Source organism: Mustelus asterias, chromosome 1, assembly GCF_964213995.1.
Source record: "Mustelus asterias chromosome 1, sMusAst1.hap1.1, whole genome shotgun sequence".
In the NCBI taxonomy this organism is placed as follows: Eukaryota; Metazoa; Chordata; class Chondrichthyes; order Carcharhiniformes; family Triakidae; genus Mustelus; species Mustelus asterias.
Genome location: NC_135801.1, coordinates 20715493 through 20735322, shown reverse-complemented (window position 1 = coordinate 20735322; position 19830 = coordinate 20715493). Strand labels below are relative to the sequence as shown.

Here is a 19830-nt window from a genome sequence, read left to right as displayed (position 1 = left end):
TCTTGCATTCTATCTATGTCTCGCTGCAACTTCTGACATCCCTCCAAACTATCCACAACACCACCTACCTTGGTGTCGTCAGCAAACTTACCAACCCATCCCTCCACTTCCTCATCCAGGTCATTTATGAAAATGACAAACAGCAAGGGTCCCAGAACAGATCCCTGGGCACTCCACTGGTCACTGACCTCCATGCAGAGAAAGACCCCTCCACAGCCACTCTCTGCCTTCTGCAGGCAAGCCAGTTCTGGATCCACAAGGCAACAGCCCCTTGGATCCCATGCCCTCTCACTTTCTCAAGAAGTCTTGCATGGGGGACCTTATCGAACGCCTTGCTGAAGTCCATATAGACCACATCCACCGCTCTTCCTTCGTCAATGTGTTTGGTCACATTTTCAAAGAACTCAACCAGGCTCGTAAGGCACGACCTGCCCTTGACAAAGCCGTGCTGACTACTTTTGATCATACTAAACTTCTCTAGATGATCATAAATCCTGTCTCTCAGGATCCTCTCCATCAACTTACCAACCACTGAGGTTAGACTCACCGGTCGGTAATTTCCCGGGCTGTCCCTGTTCCCTTTCTTGAATATAGGGACCACATCTCCAATCCTCCGGAACCTCTCCCGTCTCCATCGACGATGCAAAGATCATCGCTAAAGGCTCCGCAATCTCCTCCCTCGCCTCCCACAGTAACCTGGGGTACATCCCATCCGGTCCCGGCGACTTACCAACCTTGATGCCATTCAATAGTTCCAACACATCCTCTTTCTTTATGTCCACATGCTCGATCCTTTCTGTCCACCGCAAACCAGCAGTACAACCACCCAGATCCCTTTCCACCGTGAATACCGAGGTAAAGTATTCATTAAGCACCTCCGCCATTTCTAACGGTTCCGCACAAACTTTTCCCCCTTCACCTTTTAAGGGTCCTATGCCTTCACATCTCATCCTTTTACTCATGACATATTTGTAGAAAGCCTTGGGATTCTCCGTAATCTTACCCGCCAAGGTCTTCTCATGACCCCTTCTCGCTCTCCTAATTTCCTTCTTAAGCTCCTTCCTACATCCCGTATACTCCTCTAAATCCTTAACACCTCCTAGCTCTCTGAACCTTCTGTACGCCTCTCTTTTCTTATTCACCAGGTTCATCACAGCCTTCGTGCACCACGGTTCCCGTACCCTACCAACACCCCCCTGTCTCATCGGAACGTTGTCATGCAGAGCTCCAGACAAACATTCCTTGAAAATCCTCCACTTTCCTTCGGTACTTTTCCCCAAGAATGCCTCCTTCCAATTTACCCGTCTAATTTCCTCCCTGATGACACTGTATTTCCCTTTACTCCAGAGAAACACTTTCCTAGCCTGCCTGATCCTATCTCTTTCCAATGCTATCGTGAAGGAGATAGAATTATGATCGCTATCCCCAAGATGCTCACCCACCGAGAGATCCTCCACCTGTCCAGGTTCATTAGCCAGCACCAGATCAAGTACAGCCTCTCCTCTAGTAGGCTTATCCACATACTGTGTCAGGAAACTCTCCTGGACACACCTAACAAACTCCTCTCCATCCAAACCCCTAGCCCTAGGGATATTCCAATCTATGTTTGGGAAATTAAAATCTCCCATCACGACAACTCTGTTATTCCTACATCTCTCCAGGATCTGTTTCCCCATCTGCTCAACATCTCTGTTACTATTGGGCGGCCTATAGAAAACACCCAGCAAAGTTACCGACCCCTTCCTGTTCCTAACCTCCACCCACAGAGACTCCGTAGTCAATCCCTCCACGGCGTCCACCTTCTCTACAGCCGTGACACTATCCCTGATCAACAGTGCCACTCCCCCCCCTCTCTTGCCTCCCTCCCTGTCCTTTCTGAAACATCTAAAACCCGGCACCTGAAGCACCCAGTCCTGTCCCTGAGACATCCAAGTCTCCGTAATGGCCACCACATCACAATTCGAAGCAGCAATCCACGCTCTAAGCTCATCCACTTTATTCACTACACTCTCCCTGGCATTAAAATAGACACATCTCAGACCTTCAGCCTGAGCACTTCCCTTCTCCATCACTCGTCTAACCTCCCTCTTACCCTGTCTACATTCCTTATCTATTTGCGAGCTAACCTCCTCGCTCTCAGTCCCCTCATTTCGATTCCCTCCCCCCAACCTTTCTAGTTTAAAGTCTCTCCAGTAGCCTTAGCCAACATTGGTGGCATGTTTCCACCTGCCCCACCCAGACACAGGTTGCCTCCTTCAGGGCTCTCCCAGTGGGTGCCCCTGCATGACCCTCTCCTTATATAGCCGAACCCCCCCCCCCAAAGGCCCTATCCCTGGCACACTGGCAGTGCCCAACTGGCACCGCCAGGGTCCCTATTTGTCGCTGTCAGGGTGCCTGGTGGGTACTGCCTGATGGGCACTGCCCGGCCATGATCTGACTCCCTGGGGGGGCTTCAATGGCTTCCAAGTCTCCCCCCCCCAGGGTGACCATCGTGCCAGGTTTGCACTTGTGGAGACCCAGCAGTAAATCTCTCATTTATGGTGCCACACCCAAAGGCCGGAAGATTCCATGCGCTGGCATTTGAATGGGCTAGGCATATTTAAATACTACTTTAAATATGCTAATCAGCCTCATTCTGGATGCCCTTTCTGGATGCAAAGTGGTTCAAGCCATTCAAAGGAGGCCGGGAAGATCGCGAACCATTTCGCAGATCAGGCGCAAATCGGATTTTCAGCTCCTCACATTATTTTCCCGGCTTACCTAGCGAAGTGAGATGGTAAAATTGTGCCCCTTACATCCTCCTCTCATTTCTGAGCCAAACAAAGGGGGCCCCCTAGCAAGATGCCAATGGCTAAGCACTCCCTTTCTCCTTCCCTAGATTCTGCAATGTTGGAAACTGAGAAGCTACATTAAATTTTAGCAAAATCATTCATGAAACATGTGAATTCTTTTAAATACTGTAGAAGTGAGTAAAGCAGTTTCTACTTTATTGTTAGATACTTAATATGCTTTGGTTAAGGGAGGGTCTCTTTTAAAAAAAAGACATTGTAATAAGTCGATCTACAAGGTTAAATTTGAGATAATCCATTTTGATATTATCAAAGCCTTGAAGTAGGTCAACTACTGTCCACATATTTCTATGATGAAGAAAAGTGAGGCAGTTCCTTTGTGTTACAATCAAAGAAAATTCCACTTAAAATAAGCTAATTTCACATGGCTTAACAATTCACAAGATCAGCTGCTATATCCCAGCTTGGGAGCAGAGTTTAATTTTTCTAAATATTTGGGCTGGCTCAGGTCTATAGAAATGCTAGAGGAAAGGAATTTTTGCTTCAAATACTCCAATAGCTCGCCAAATAAAAATATATTCCAAAACATCCTTCACCTTCAAAACTGATTCTCTTCTCATCCATTGACCTTACTGACAAGAGAGGAGCTGTTGTATCAAAGGGAGTTTGAATCACTCACCAAACATGGCGTTGATCTGGAGCTACCAGACTTTGGAACAGCAGACACTACTGGCAAAGTATACAGCATTTTTTTGATTTTGATTTGATTTTCAAATCAACTCAATTTTCAAATTTGCTGATGACACCACCGTAGTCAGTTGGATCTCAAACAGTGACGAGACAGAGTACAGGGATGATAGAGGATCTGGTGAACTGTGCACACGGGGGGACCAGGACAGGTTGATGATGATCAGGACACCTAAAAACTTAAGTTCTCGACCATTTCTACTTTGTCCCCATTGATGTAGACAGGGATATGTTCTCCACTACGTTTCCTGAAGTTGATGATTCATTATTCCCTTTGTTTTGTTGACATTGAAGGAGAGATTATTGTTGTCGCACCAAGTCAGAATGGTGTATGGCTTGGAGGGGAATTTGCATGTGGTGGTGTTCCCTTGTCTTGTTGTCCTTGTCCTTCTAGGGGCCACAGATTTGGAAAATGCTATCAAAGAAATCTTGGTGAGTTGTCTCAGTGCATATTACAGGAGGCATTCACACAAACAATGGCTACTTTTCAGAAACACTAGATGAGTGCTGATATCCAATAGAGAACCAAATGTCAGTACTTTTGACATGAGGTGAAAAGAGAGTGAAACTGGGGGAGAAAATTATAGCAGTATTCAACATACGAGACTGTGACTTAACTTTAACCGTCAAAAACCAGTGGTTGCAGGTGTTCGAATTCAGAGCCTGTCAATATTGTATTGAATTGAGAGATTTTTAAAACATTAAAGTTTAAACATTTGCTTTATGTCCTTTAAGTCATGGCTCAAGATATGTCTCAACAGATAAAGTTAATAAGTGAATATCCCTGACTTAACAGCATTTTTAAAATGGCATTTAAATGAATATTGTTCAACAATAAATCAACATAAAAAAGAAAAATACTGCTCATTGGATTTTACTTTTGAGTCTTTATTTAGGTGTAAAGTAATTCCACAATGAAACAAAATCAGTTACTCTGGTGTACATGAAATCAGAGAACAATACAACCACTTTAAGCAAAAATTAGAAAAAGGCTAACAACTGAGAAATGGGGAACTCAGGTTTCAGTGCTATGGTATACACTATTCTACAGTGAGTTCTATGTTCTCTTTTCAACCTGCTCGCAATAGATGACAAATAAAACTCCCTTTCCCTGCAATTTCTCAATAAACCACTCAGTTGAAAACCTGACCATAAGAAACTTGAAATCACATTTCTCAAACTATCCCAATTGAATGCTGCTTTTTTGTTTTTTGAATCTTGTAAATATGGAAACTAGTACAGGTGACACGTGTAAACATTTCATTATTCCCTAACCCACTTCTCAAGCCTTTTCTTCTTTCCCTAGATGATACAACATTATATTACTCTTTTTGTCAGGCTCATGCATCACCCGACATGAAGTCCTTCCTCGTCTGTATAAGCAGCTCTAAAAAGAAATCATAACTTAAGCAAATATGATTTAGAGAAGGCTTTCAATCTTCTGTTCTGGTTAACATCCATAGCCATTTTTAAAAATTCTATAACCCTACTTAAAATAATGGTTATGAATTTCTTAAAGCTGTATCATTTGTTTTTGCTAGTTTACATAAGCTTTGTTTCAAATAAAATATCCAATCAAAAATTAATCTACAGAAAGGGCCTTGATAGATGTTTTGTATAATTTAAAATGTTAATGCTTAAAATTGCTGACTGTTTCACTGCACAGAGCATAATAGCTATCTCTGTCAAACTTATGTGCAAACTATTATTCCATATTTTACATCTGGCTTATACATGTTAACAAAAAAATAATGTTGCAGCTTACAACAGTTTTGGATGCTAAATTTATCCCAAAGCTAATTCAACTCAATCCTTCTACTTTCTTATTATATCAATTATCACCATGATAAGTTCTGTGGTTACACTGCTCCTAATATAAATTCAAGTTCAAGAAAACTTAACTTGAATTTTTGATCTCTGTCGTAACCAGCGATTATCGTCATGGGATCCAGGTGGCCAGTCATGAAGCTGAAAGCACTCATGACTAGTTGCACCTGATGACCAGAATATTGTTCCCCTTGGCTTTTCATTTTGTAGATTCAAAGCACAAGGGCGTGAAAGATATTCAACAATTACATTATGATGTCAAAGAGATGTTTATGACACCAGTGTTACAAAATAAGGAAAAAAAAACCTCAAAGCAAGCCACATGAAGCAACAATCACTACTGCAGTCACACATGTAAATGAGATTCTTAAGTTTTAAGTCTACACTTGGTTTTGTAGTCAGCACAAGTAAATGCCAGAATGGTTCCTCACACCCCTCCAAAACACAAAACGATTTCTGCTAAGATCTACAAAATCACAGCCACAACATGGACTAACTGCATTGGCTCAGGATTTCTCACACAGCGAGAATACACAGTTTTACCACCCTCCTGCTTAATACTGATGCCTAAGCTCTAAGTGAAATTAGTCTCATTCTGTTTGATCAACCCAAACCTTTACACAACTTTGTAAAATCCTGGGCTTTCACAGTTAGCAGTTCACAAGCCATACTCACTAAACTTCTCAATTTTATGCAAACGCATTTAGAATCATTCAGGAAAAAAAGGTATTTATACTTATTCTGGCTCTAAAGCACAATCTTGTCATTCCTACTTTGAAGTGAGATAACAGGTTTCAATTAGATGATTTAAGTCTATTCATCCATGCTGTTCTCCTGCATTCAGAAAGGCACTGATCTAGTTATGTGAAAAGTTTAGCTTGAAGTATTTATCTCCCAATTCTTTTACAACAAAGCATTACACTGTGCCAAATGCTAAGAGCCTCTGAATAGCAGAAGTTGTAGTAGACATAGTAGTCCTAGTGACAATGGTAGTCCTACAGTAGTAATGAAAGCGGTAGTAATTAATCAGCAAAATAAGCATTGATGCTAGTAAGATAGGCACATGCACAATCATTCTTTGACAAACACAACCTATACTAGTTGAAAAAGCCAAGGTTTCAATAAACTATCTTAGTTTTTCTGTCATGGTATTGCATTCAATGCCTAACAGTGAAACCTACAAGAAGAGAAAGATAAATACCTATCTAAAGCAGATAAATGAAAAGAAAACTAAAGTTTTTTTTAAAAGAGCAATAAGTTCTCAACAAGAGAGTTGTGAACTTATTAAAAGGGTTGTTGCTTTCTAGCTGGAAGCAGCTGCGCAGAATTAAAGATGTGTGCGAGAAAAAAGCTCTTCATCTGGAGGGTCATCCCAATCACTTCCGCCTTCTGAAGCAGTTTCATCTGAGCTTGAACAGTCACTGGAGAAAAGCTTCCTGCGGATGACAGCTGACCTCCCTCTAGAGTCATGCTCTACTCTGCAGTTCACCTCACAGGCTGCTGTAGTCTGCTAAGATAGAAAAATATTACAATTCTTCAAAATGTTCACTATTTAAAGCGACGCAATTCATAATTTTATTCTTTCCTCAATCACTTACTGAAATTAAAATGATAAAGTTTCCTGTTGCATTAGATTTATAAATAATAAAAATTCAATCATTTTATTTTAGGTTTGATGGATTATTTCTGCCCTGGTTGCATTTAAGGCAACTATTCTAAATGACCCAGATTTTACAGTCAATGGTGAAGAGGCAGCACTTGCTGCTGACCATGCAAAAAGCTGCCCCAGAAAGATTTAGCCTACGCTACGGCATGAATTTCACCATTCCCAATGTTCATTTAATTCTGGCACTAACTGAAAGGGATCTCCAAACCCAGCAACTGCAATGTCATCAAGCAAGCTCAGCAGGCAACTACATTGAAGAATTCTCAGAGACGGCAAACCAGGAAATAAACTACACTGATTATCATCCCCTTTTAATCATTTTACCAAGCACAAAATAAAGGATATATGGGAATAAAGCAGAAGCTGAAATATTACACTTTAAACATATTTTAAAAACCCATGGAATTTATAATTGAGAAATTTGATATTAAAAAGCCTAATTTTATACTTGTGTAAGTAAGGGCCAGTGAGATTAACAATGGTAATTATGACTTAGGATACCATTAAAATTCCAGTTGCACTTTATTCAACAATGCATTGGAGGTTTTTCCAGCAAAATTATAAAGTGCAATAAGTTGATGTCGCTTCAGTGATTTCTGAAGGTTTCCATGTGCGAGGACTCCCAACAGCCTACCCATGGAGAAGCAATGAATCACTGAAAGCAACTTCTGGATCTCTGTGTTTAAATGTGCATATGCAGGTGCCAAACGTTGTCGTACTTACAGTTGTAATGAACACTGACAATTTTACTGTCATTACAACTGAAAAATCTGGATCAATATTTATCATTTGAATCAAAACAGAGTTTGCAATGAATAAGGGTTTCTGAGCAAAATATAAAATATAAATTTCTAGCTCAGCTATAATCATGCAGATACGCAGTAGGCTTGAAGTTTCTTGATTGTCGCAATACAAGACTGTTGGAACCCTTGTTGGAAGCCTGTGCTTCATGTCCATATAAATGTTAACACTGCCTCTCACACAATACATTAAATTGCTTGCTCTATTTTAATTGCTATGTAATATAAAGTAAGGCAGTACAATTAAAATTATCCACTATATAAGTTAAGATTTGGACTTTGACAGTTGAACCCTTGTTCCAACAGTGAAACAAAAAGCAAATTATTTGATTTTTAAATTGCATATTTTAAAACATCTTTTTAGCCAGACTTTACATTGTATGTTACAATGGGTTAAAATACCAATAAGTTACCTGACTTCAAGTTGTATGTTTAATTTTATTTATACTCGAGATGTAGTTCTTGGCAGTCGAGGGGGTGGGATACAAGGCCTAGAATACAGTTCCTCTTCTGGCAAGCCATAATGACATCAAACATTTCCATTTATTATGGATCAGAGGTAGAATAATGGAATAGTACACTTAAGTAGTGTACATCTATCTTAGAAAAGGATCCCTCACTCTGTTATAGTTAAATCATCCTTTCCATATTCATGATTCTTTTGGTCCCACTTTTGCCCCCTCTCACTTGTGATTCTGCCAATTTTCTGTCATTGGGAATTAGGTTCAGGCTGGCCAAGCTCACTTCAAATAGGATCCTTACAATAAGTAGAGCGGGGAGTCCTTCATCCCATCAGTCTGAGCTGGATTTAAACCGAGTCCAGAGCTTTAATAAAATGTGCTCACCCACTGCACTACCTTTGTTTGATCCCTTAACTAAATTAGAAGGGTGATATAACACTTAATAAAATATTTTTGCAACAGTATTTCACTGAACTATTATTTTTACTACGTTTTCGAGCCAAATGTTTCAGATCTGTGAGCAACGTGTCAAAGTCCAAATCTTAACTTATACAGCGGATCATTTTAATTGTACTACCTTACTTTATATTACATAGCAATTAAAATAGAGCAAGCAATTTAATGTATTGTGTGAGAGGCAATGTTAACATTTATATGGAAATGAAGCACAGGCTTTAGACCTAATGTGCTTGGGGTGATAAAAGTAAGGACAGCAATTGTCTTATAATAATGGTTAAACAGAATATATGCTTTTAGCAGATGTAAGTCTAGATTAAAAAATGGAAGTCATTTCATCATTGCACAACCGCAAATGTGAATTGTACTCAGACTTTATCTGTGCAAAACTTCAGTAATTCAATTGGTCTTGAAGTTAACTGTACCGGATGCTGAACATTCAGTTCTCAAGAAAAACAGCTTCAAGTAAACATTGTAACTGTCATTTCGTGTTAAGAGATTTATGTTTCAATGTAAAACTGAAACATTTATCTTTGGAAAAAGATCTTTAACACTTGGTTAACTTACCAAGTCTAACTGGAGAAGACAATCTCCATTGTGTGAATGTCCTCTTAAAATTGGACAGTCAGTTCCATCCTTTTCCTTGGCATCAGTGTAGCATTCTGGAAAAAACAATAAGAACACAACATTATTAAGCTGAAGTAACTTCCAAGCTTTTAAAAAAAACATTGCCTTAGATTTATAAGGACATCAAGAAATTGGATAATATATTTTAATTTGTACTTGTGATGATAAACAAAAATGTAGAATTAAATCTTTAAGAAATGTTTAATACTAATTGAAGAGCTTTACTAATTAATTTTTAATTGGTGGAATCGAATTTTGCCTTTGGCTAGAGCAATGTTTCACTTAAAGTCATGTAACCATAATTCCTCCCCTCTATTATCAGAGATTGAAATCTGCCTGCATTGCTACATGCCAATTGTTGCAAAATTTCTGCGATTGCAGCAAAACACAATAGCTCTTACTCACCTATCAAAGACTTAAAGTGCCATTCCATACAGTTGAATCATCTAACAGGTATGTAGGTTGCAAAAATAAGTACAGGTCGAGTAAGCCATTCTGTTCATCCACTTCCTTCCATAGAATCCTACAACTTCCCTTACCAATAGCTAACTTGCTTGAACAATTCCCGGGTTTCTGCCTCCACTAACTACTATTGAGGCCAAACAATACGGTCTTGACATTAGCCTTGAAATTGTCCTTTATAAGTTTGTACCTTGTCCTAATGTTGTAGATCAACTTAAAAAGTGCGTTATTTTCACATATTCTATCTTATATACCTCTACATGGATCCCCTCTCAATCACCTTATTTTAAAAGTGTTGTGTTTTCCTAACTTTTCTTTACAACCTAGTCTCTAAAACTAGGGTTAGATTTGTGATCCTTTCCTGCACTGCTTCCAAGGCTTCAATATTTCCCTTTTGCTCTGAGTAACATAAACTGAACATAACATTAAAAGTTGTGCCTGACCAGTTGTATTCGTCTGATACTTAAGAGTGTGAATAGTGAAAGTAAAAGTTCAAGTAAAGTACTTTACTTTAACTTTAACTTTACTTTAACATTTGCTTAGAGTGTGAATAGATTTTTGAGTATGTTTGAGTGCATTTTGCTTAAACGTACCTATAGTTTGCCCGCATATTTCTCAGTTCATTTCTATGCAAGCTTACAACTTTTGCGGTTGGATGAAGGAAAATGTAAATTTCTGTTCCATGGTAGTAAAAAGATATTGTGTGTCAACCTTTATATGGTTAAAGTGCTTGACTAAATGTAACGTCCTTTTTTCTGGTTGCTAGCTATCATGTTCCACACCCTCATGTTCTAGAGACGGGAGTTTCCTCCATCCCCTCAACATCATCCACCTCTGCTTCCAGAAGCAGCAAACCTTTTTTTCATTCTTTTGTTGCTCAGAATGCACCAATTACAATGATTTTTGTAAACTTGCTGAGTTCTATTGCAGGGCTCCACCAGAATTATTCAGACACTTAAACAATACTTCAGAATGCTTACCCAAATGCCCACTAACAGCTCAGGGGAAATCAGAAATGGGTAATAAATGCTGGCCTTGCCAACAACACCCACATCCCCCAAAACAAAAGAAAAAGCATTATGATCTGTCACACTTCTTATAGTCTATATCTGATATTCCCCTGTGTAAGCATTGGAGTCATAAGCCATGACTCTGATGGATAGACCCGATTACCAATCAACCATTCTGAAACACAGCTCTGAATCATATCTTGCAAGGTAGAATATTGCATGATGAAAAGGTCATAACAGCATCCTGGACAGCTGCCATTCACATACAAAGTGGTTGCATTGCACATTACCTGCACAGGAATGGAAAGAAAGTCTTCACTACTGATGAAATGAAGGTTACCATAAAGACTATTTTGTTAATACCTCCTTGCTCATTGGAGCCCTGCCAATCTTTAGAAGTGGATAGCTTTAGCTTTCTATTTCTCTGGTTCTCGAGGGAATGACATGAAGTGTACAACTTATCTAAAGCAAGCATAAATGACTTTTCTGCAGTTGTAAGCTGCAGCATGACTAATGTGGTACATACAGGTTATCAGATGCTGTGTCAAACGATTCATTAGCAAAATAATTCAAGATACTGGCAACTTTAACCAGAGTAAGAAGTTTCACAACACCAGGTTAAAGTCCAACAGGTTTATTTGGCAGCACAAGCTTTCGCAGCACTGCTCCTTCTCACGTGGGTCACCTGATGAAGGAGCAGCGCTCCGAAAGCTTGTGTTACCAAATAAACCCGTTGGACTTTAACCTGGTGTTGTGAGACTTCTTACTGTGCTTACCCCAGTCCAACGCCGGCATCTCCACATCATAACTTTGACCAGTACAGACAAATATTATTCCCCAGGTGGCGGTGAACTGCTGATCTTCAGCCAGCAAATGACATATCTTCCAAGTGGCTGGAGCTTGCAGGAATGAGGAGCAGACATCTGAAACAGTGATGTGCCGAGAACTCTTCCTGTACTATAAAGCCTGATAAGTGGATTGTTATATGTAGGGAACAAACATCTTCTGTTATACCTCGGTCTAAGAATCGCTAGTCTCTTTAACCTCCTTCTCCTCCAAATACAGTAACAAAGGCATTTCCATTGGGAATTCCAAGTCCCCAGTCCACAACTACATTTACTGCACAGGTGACCATAAACAAGATACTAAAAGTATTTGCAGAACAGAGCATACAGTTAAAATTGTCATGCCAGCACAATAAGCCAAACCTTCAACTCTAGCAAACAAATACATGGAATAATATGAGAGGTCTTTCAACTCATTGAGTTTGTGCCAACGCTTTTGAAGAACAATAGTCTCCTTAATGTGTTTTCCCTCTCAGATTCTTAGGACACTGGGATAAGTTCTGGAGGTAACAAGGAAGCTGAGCAGATAGGATTATGTCACCTGACTAAATAGTCTTTTTGCATTTCAGGCAAGGTAAGTTAGTATTCACTGCCCATCCCGTATGCTTTTCTTTCCTCAGATACTGAAGCAGTCCATGTGTATATACAGCAAAACCTAGACAATATTCAAGCTTGAGCCGATAAATGGCAATTAACATTTGTGCCTAGGAATCTGAAGCAGGTTTTCTGTCCCTTTTCAAGTGCTTTCCCCTGTTCTGATCTGCTGTTTAAAAATCAGTGTGGTTCCCTTTCCCAAACTTCCACTCTTGGCACTACCGAAGCAATTCAATTCAGGACTCTTTGCCATGAATGCAAAAGAGCCTTAATTATAAAGTTTTGTCCTAATGGCTCGTCATTTTTGCCATGATGTTGCTCTTGGCTAGTGCTCTTATGTCTTTATTCAGGTTCTCATTATAGTAGATAGGAACCATATGTATGCAAGACCCAGAACCATAGAATCCCTACAGTGCAGAAAGAGGGTCTTTGGCCCATCAAGTCAGCATCAACTTTCCAACAGGCCCTATCCCTATAAAGTCATGTATTTACCCTGCTAATCCCCCTAACCCACACATCCCTGGACATTAAGGAGCAATTTAGCATGGCCAATCAACCTAAACTGCACATCTTTGGACTGTGGGAGGAAACCAGAGCACCCAGAGGAAATCCAAGCTGAGATAACAGTGCTAACCGTTGTGCCACTGCGCTACCTTCCATGCCATGGGATCTTGTATCCTCACACTCCGTCCAAGAGATCGGTGGTGGGGGCTCAAGATTCGGCGAAACCCAGAAATTGCAAATCTCGCCAATGAGATTGTGATGTCCAATTTTCGATCCTGCTCACTGGCACATAATCTGGTTCACACCCAAGGAGAAAGAGACCACAGATACCTCCGGATCTTAGTGGTGGCGGTTCCCAGCTCTAAGAGTGAATGCCTCACCATCCTGACAGCACAATCCACGCCCTCTTTTTTGGCAGTTAAAGTCAGAAGATCTGGAGAGAAAACAGGCCAGTAGAGCTGGAGAGTTCCAGGCCAGTTTTCTCATCAGAATTGGCACACTGCCAAATTCTCGTAAATTCCACCCGTAGCATGTTAATTTATCCTCCTCCACTACTACATGTTGTCATCCAACTGTTTTCTCTGCTCCCACGTGTGTCATGGTTACCCCCTTTTGAAATGTGCATTCCAGAAAACGTAGGCTGGACTTTTGTTGAATGTTTTGGTAGTTTTGACTGCTAAAGTAATGCGATGGTATATACCACTGCCTCACATCTACTGCTTTCAGAGTCAAATGGTGAAGTTAAACTTTCATTCCACAATGCCAAGTAATGACCAACTCCAACAAGAGAAGAATACAACCATCTCCCACTGACATTCAATGGCATCACTATCGACATCCTGCGGGTAACAATGACCAGAAACTGAACTACACCAGCCAAATAAATACCATGGCTACAAGAGCAGGGCAGAAATTGTGAATTCTGCAGAGTAACTCACCTCCTCACTTCCCAAAGTCGGTCTACCATCTACAAGACACAAGTCATGAGTGTGGTGGAATACTCTTCAGAGTGCAGCTCCAAAAACATTCAAGAAACTCAACCCCAACCAAGGTAAAGCAACCCGCTTGACTGGCACCTCATCCACCATCTTCGATATTCACTCCCTCCACTACCAACATAGTGACACCAGTGTATATCTGCTCCAAGAAGCACTGCAGCAACTCACCAAGACTCCTTTGACAGCACCTTCCAAACACACAACTTTTAGCACTTAGAAGAGCAAGGGCAGCAGATGCACAGGAGCACCACCACATGCAGTTTCCTTTTAAGGCACACACCATCCAGACTTGGAACGACATCACTGTTCCTTCACTGTTGCTCGGTGAAAATCATGGAACTCTGTTCCTAACAGCACTGGTGGGTCTTCCTACACGACATGGGTTGCAGATTTCAAGAAGGCAGCTTACCAAGGGCAATTAAGGATGGACAATAAATGCTGGCCCAGGCAGTGACACTCACATCCCATGAATTAATATAAAAAGATTCTTCTTGATTCCATGTGGTGAAGGTACAACACAGTAGTGTCAGATAGGAAGTTCCATTACTTTGACCTAGCAACAACAAAGAATGAAAAAGAATCCACTCCCTTGTATCTTGCTGAGTAGTCTGTCTGGTTTTATTCTTATACTTTTATATGTCATTCTTATATTTTTTCTTCAGGTGGTTCAGTTCAATCTTTGTTGTGGGTAAGACCAGGTAAGGACAGCAGGTTTCCTGTCTTGATGGACAGCTGGGTAGGGTTTCAATGACAATCCAATGGTTTCATGGTTACCTTTACAGAACCTATCTTTTGACTTCCAGATTTATTTAATTAACTGAGTTCAAATTCACTAACTGCTATGTTGGGATTTGAATTCACAGCTTTGGATTATTAATCTCAGCCTCTGGACAACTAATCCAGTAACATCACGATGATGCCACTGTTCCCCTAGATTTGTACTGTCAGGCCACAGCTATAGTTAACAATTGGGAATCCAGTTCCAATAGTGGATCCAGGATTCCTATTGCATCCAAGAAGTTACCACAGCAAGTACAATGAGACATTAGAGGTAATAAAATGCAGTAAAAGTATATATTTTTTGATTTCTAAACATTTTTGATGCCATAATGACAGCATTTCTCATCAGCAGGAATTCTGCTTAAGGGAAGCAACTTTACATATTTGATTCATATAATCTTAGGTTGAGTAAAGCGGGATGATAACATTTTAAAAACTCAACCCAACCTATCCACTTCCTGGTTTCACGAGATGGGACAAGTGGCAAGCAGTCACAACCCACTTCCTGGAGGCTGGTTGGCAATTTAAATATTTTAAGGAGGCTCACAGGTTCTAATTTAAACAGAATCCAGACTTTTAGGTTTCTCACTCCAAAGCCACACCTATGGAACCCACCCATGTTAATGTCAAAGTCACAATAATCACTGCAGTACAGGCCATCTTCCGGTAGACAGGCAATCAGGCAATGGTCTCAAGCCTCTGACGCCACTCAAGACAGAATATTATTACAGGTCTAGAAACAGTTCAAACAAGATGTTTCTACAAGAGAATTGTGTATTGTGAAAAAAAAATCTCCTTTTTGTTCCTATAAACTTGTTTCTCTTTTGCCAGCTTTTAATCTTACTTTATAACTGTATTTTTATCAATGACTTGCCTGCACACTCGATCCCAGAAAATGGTTGTGGGTACAGTGTTTCTCGCCACCAGTCTGGTTCCTCCTTGCAGTCACTCTTCTCTTGCTGGTTCAAGTCTGAAGAGGGATTCTGCCATGACAACACAAATAAATCAGTACAATGTTTTGAAATGTCATTATTATTCACCTATATTGGAATTTTGATTAAGCCTTACAAATTATTGCTTGTGCACAGTGTATCGTGCTTCTGGGAAGTTATCACAGAAATGATATTGAGATAAATAAAAGGTGAATAAAACTTCATGTTACTATATTGATTCATTTCTCATTTCTTTTACTACATTCTATCAAAATATTGCGCATCAGCATTATGTTATCTTCATCCTGGGCATTTATTCAGCATAAGCCATATACAGTTTCATGTATTTTTGTTCAAGTTAATTCTACAACTCCTGCACCTTAAAGTGTCAACAGTAATTTGGCAATTAGGCAAATGACATTAAAGCTTGTTGACAGCAGTTAGCAATACTAGGGGAGCAATGACCATCTTTCTGATATACTTCAGGCATTATTTCCATTCATCAATCATTTTAATTTCACGCTTAGTAACTAACTTCCTTTTAGAGTCATCAATTATTGTATCTGACAGATATAATGTAGAAGGCAATGGTTTCTTACAATAAGGTATTAACGCACTGTCAGCAATGACTAATGACAAATTAGTCTAACTCTACATTCTAGTTTAAGCCTTGTCCAACTCGTTAACACTGTGGAGCAGGTTCTAATGCAACTAAATGTAGTTATTTTTAAATTGCAATTTACAGCTGTTTCCAGATATTACAACTTTCTTGACAGCAGAGATAATTCCCAGCATTCATCAGCCATTTCACATGTAACAGTGTCGTCAATGGGATTTGTGGATAGACAGTCTATGGGTATGTTTTTCCAGACATAAACCCAGTTGAGATAACAAAATTTAGGATTGCACTGCAGAGTGCTCCATGGTCCAAGTGGACAATGTCAAAAAATTTAACATGTTGAAGGTTATGCTTCACTGAAATTGTCGTTGGAATGCTGCTCAATGATACCATATAGTTGCAACATTTCACAAAGGGGAAGCAATGCACTCTTAAGAAAAAATGATTGGTATTTAAAGAGATTGTTCAAGAGTGGACACCTCTAAATCTCAGGTCTTCCTTTGACTCTTGCAAAGATTTCCCGTAACTTGTATTGAAACCTAACTCTTAAGAGAAAGGCCCTCATCAGATTTGCTAATTGTCCAATGTTTTCAGAATTGCAGCTACAGGTGGGTTGCAATGAAGCACTTTTTATTTGGAAACAGATATGCAGCTGAGGGCAAGAATATTGAGCCAAATTTTGCTGTAGCAGTTAGACATACCACTGCACCCATCAGCCCAAAAAAATGTTGTCCACAAAGTTGCCTAAAATATAAAGTCACAATGGTCGAGCGAAGACAACACAACACCTGAGATTTAACTGATTAGGGCAATCAAGAGGGGGTCTCTGCAAACAACGAGATTTAAAGAGTGCCAAATAAACAAGAATTGAAAGAAAGGGTTAATCAAAGCGCAATTCAATGTGTAATCAGGTATAGAAAAAGAGGAAAAGAAAGACTGAATTAAGAGATAAAGACAGAAAATAAAAATAAAAAGTTCTTGAAAAATTCAAAACGTGGAGGAATGAGACTTCACACTTCAGGGACAAAGATTGATTGTCCAGAGGGTATTTTTGTTAATTATTAACTTTAAAATATCTGTGACAAGTTTAGTTGGTATCTACCGTAAAAAAGAGAGTAATTTCATAACAGTCAGTGCACATTAATGTTGAAGCTGACAGCAAAATGCCATTCTCACAAAGCTAATGGCGGAGAGGCAAAACTCGGACAGCAACTTGTAGATATTTAGAATTCCTCCACGTTTTGAATTTTTCAGGAACTTTTTATTTTTATTTTCTGTCTTTTTCTCTCTTAATTCAATCTTTCATTTCTTCTTTTTCTATACCTGATTACACAATGAATTGCACTTGGATTCACCCTTTCTTTCAATTCTTGCTCGTTTATTTGGCAGTCTTTAAATCACATTGTTTGCAAAGACACCCTCATGGTTGCCCTGAGCAGTTAAGTCTCAGGTGTTGTGTTGTCCTCACTCGGCCATTGTGGCTTTATATTTTAGGCAACTTTGTGGGCAACATTTTTTTGAGCTGATGGGTGCAGTGGTAAGTCTAACTAACCAATGGCAGATGCCTGCTACAGCAAAACTTGGCTCAATGTTCTTGTCCTCAGCCGCATATCTGTTTCCAAATAAAAGGTGCTTCACGTATCTGACCTTAACTGAAGTTTCTGTAACACTTATCTATAAAATAATGGCAAGCTTCATGATCCTCACCACTATTTTGACAGCAGATTCTGGCTCATCATATTGACCGTTCGTTCCTTGAACACTGATTGCAGGCTGCCAATCTCCTTGGAAAATTGCCTAAATATAAGTGAAGTGAATTATGAGCAGTTAATACAAATTGTAATTCCAGCATTGACCATGCCCATGGCCTCCTGATGTTTATGAAATAACAGGAATAAAATCCTTTTATTTTGACACTTTGGGGATTTAAAAACTGTATGCAAATTTAGGAACTTACCTTTACAGGGTATTAATGCAATAGGAACAATTCAATAAAGTGACAAGATCATTCTATGCGTAACTTTCTGATAGCTTATTGGGCAATTAAAATGATAAAAACAAGGAAAATTTATGGGTTGATCCCAATTTCATTCTGAGCTAACTGATTTTCATTTGGCAATGGGGTCGGTGCAATTGCTTTTGTTCCCAGCTCTAAGAAGGTGAAATAGAGACAAAAAAATCAATTGCTTTGCAGTGGCATTTACGAAAAAATATATACGTGGGGCGGCACGGTGGCACAGTGGCTAGCACTGCTGCCTCACAGTGCCAGGGACCCGGGCTTGATTCCCGGCTTGGGTCACTGTCTGTGTAGAGTTTGCACATTCGCCCCATGTCTGCGTGGGTTTCCCCCGGGTGGTCCGGGTTTCCTCCCACAGTCTAAAGATGTGCTGGCTAGATGGATTAGCCATGCTAAATTCCCCCTTAGTGTACCCGAATAGGCGCCGGAGTGTGGCGGCTAGGGGATATTTACAGTAACTTTTTGCAGTGTTAACGTAAGCCTACTTGTGACTAACAAATAAACTTTTAAAACTTTTAACTTTACATGCACGCAAAGTAAAGGGAGAGTCCAATTTATGCAGGCTTAACCAGTGGCACCTGTTTCAGCAGATGTGAAAGAACACGTGAGAGTGTGAGCAAGATGAGACCCAGAACTAAACTTGTTTCCTTATTCTTAGAAAAAATTGATACAGATGTAATCCGGTCCTTCAAATTTGGCTACAGGAGGGGCAGGACTGGCAGCTCAATGTTCCAGGGTTCCAATGTTTCAGACGTGATAGAGGCAGAGGGATGAAGGGTGGGGGGTGGCATTGCTTGTCAGGGAAAATGGTACAGCAGTGCTCAGGCAGGACAGATTAGAGGGCTTGTCTACCGAGGCCATATGGGTGGAGCTGAGAAACAGGAACGGTATGACCACATTAATGGGGGCGTATTATAGACCACCCAATAGTCAGCGAGAATTGGAGGAGCAAATCTGCAGAGAGATAGCAGACAACTGCAGGAAACATAAAGTTGTGATAGTAAGGGATTTTAATTTTCCGCATATAGATTGGGACTCCCATACTGTTAAAGGTCTAGACGGGTTAGAGTTTGTAAAATGTGTTTAGGAAAATTTTCTAAATCAATATATAGAGGTACTGACTAGAGAGGATGCAATATTAGATCTCCTATTAGGAAACGAGTTAGGACAAGTGTGTGTAGGGGGACACTTTGGTTCCAGTGATCATAACGCCATTAGTTTCAACTTGATCATGGATAAAGATAGATCTGGTCCTCGGGTTGAGGTTCTAAACTGGAAAAAGGCCAAATTTGAAGAAATGAGAAAGGATTTAAAAAGCGTGGATTGGGACAGGCTGTTCTCTGGCAAGGATGTGATTGGTAAGTGGGAGGCCTTCAAAGGAGAAATTTTGAGAGTGCAGAGTTTGTATGTTCCTGTCAGGATTAAAGGCAAAGTGAATAAGAATAAGGAACCTTGGTTCTCGAGGGATATTGGAACTCTGATAAAGAAGGAGAGAGAGATGTATGACATGCATAGGCAACAGGGAGCAAATAAGATGCTCGAGGAGTATAAAAAGTGCAAGAAACTACTTAAGAAAGAAATCAAGAGGGCTGAAAGATGACATGAGGTTGCTTTGGCAGGCAAGGTGAAGGATAATCCTAAGAGCTTCTTCAGGTATATTAAGAGCAATAGGATTGTAAGGGATAAAATTGGTCCT

The 19830-nt window shown here is 40.0% G+C and overlaps 1 protein-coding gene across 8 annotated transcripts in view; it reads right to left on the bottom strand.

The window, feature by feature from the left end:
- Positions 1 to 4403: 4403 nt before the first annotated feature.
- Positions 4404 to 19830, bottom strand: part of kiaa0232 (KIAA0232 ortholog) — a 107661-nt gene continuing 92234 nt past the window's right edge. For 7 of the 8 annotated variants that reach the window (XM_078210235.1, XM_078210252.1, XM_078210242.1 and 4 more), the window contains 4 exons: positions 17825 to 17914; positions 15441 to 15549; positions 9314 to 9408; positions 4404 to 6873 (listed from right to left, as the gene is read on the bottom strand). In XM_078210235.1, the coding sequence (XP_078066361.1) occupies positions 6691 to 6873; positions 9314 to 9408; positions 15441 to 15549; positions 17825 to 17914 (477 nt within the window). In that variant the 3' untranslated portion in view covers positions 4404 to 6690. The remainder of the gene's footprint in view (positions 6874 to 9313; positions 9409 to 15440; positions 15550 to 17824; positions 17915 to 19830) is intronic. The other variant, XM_078210277.1, reaches the window with a different exon arrangement.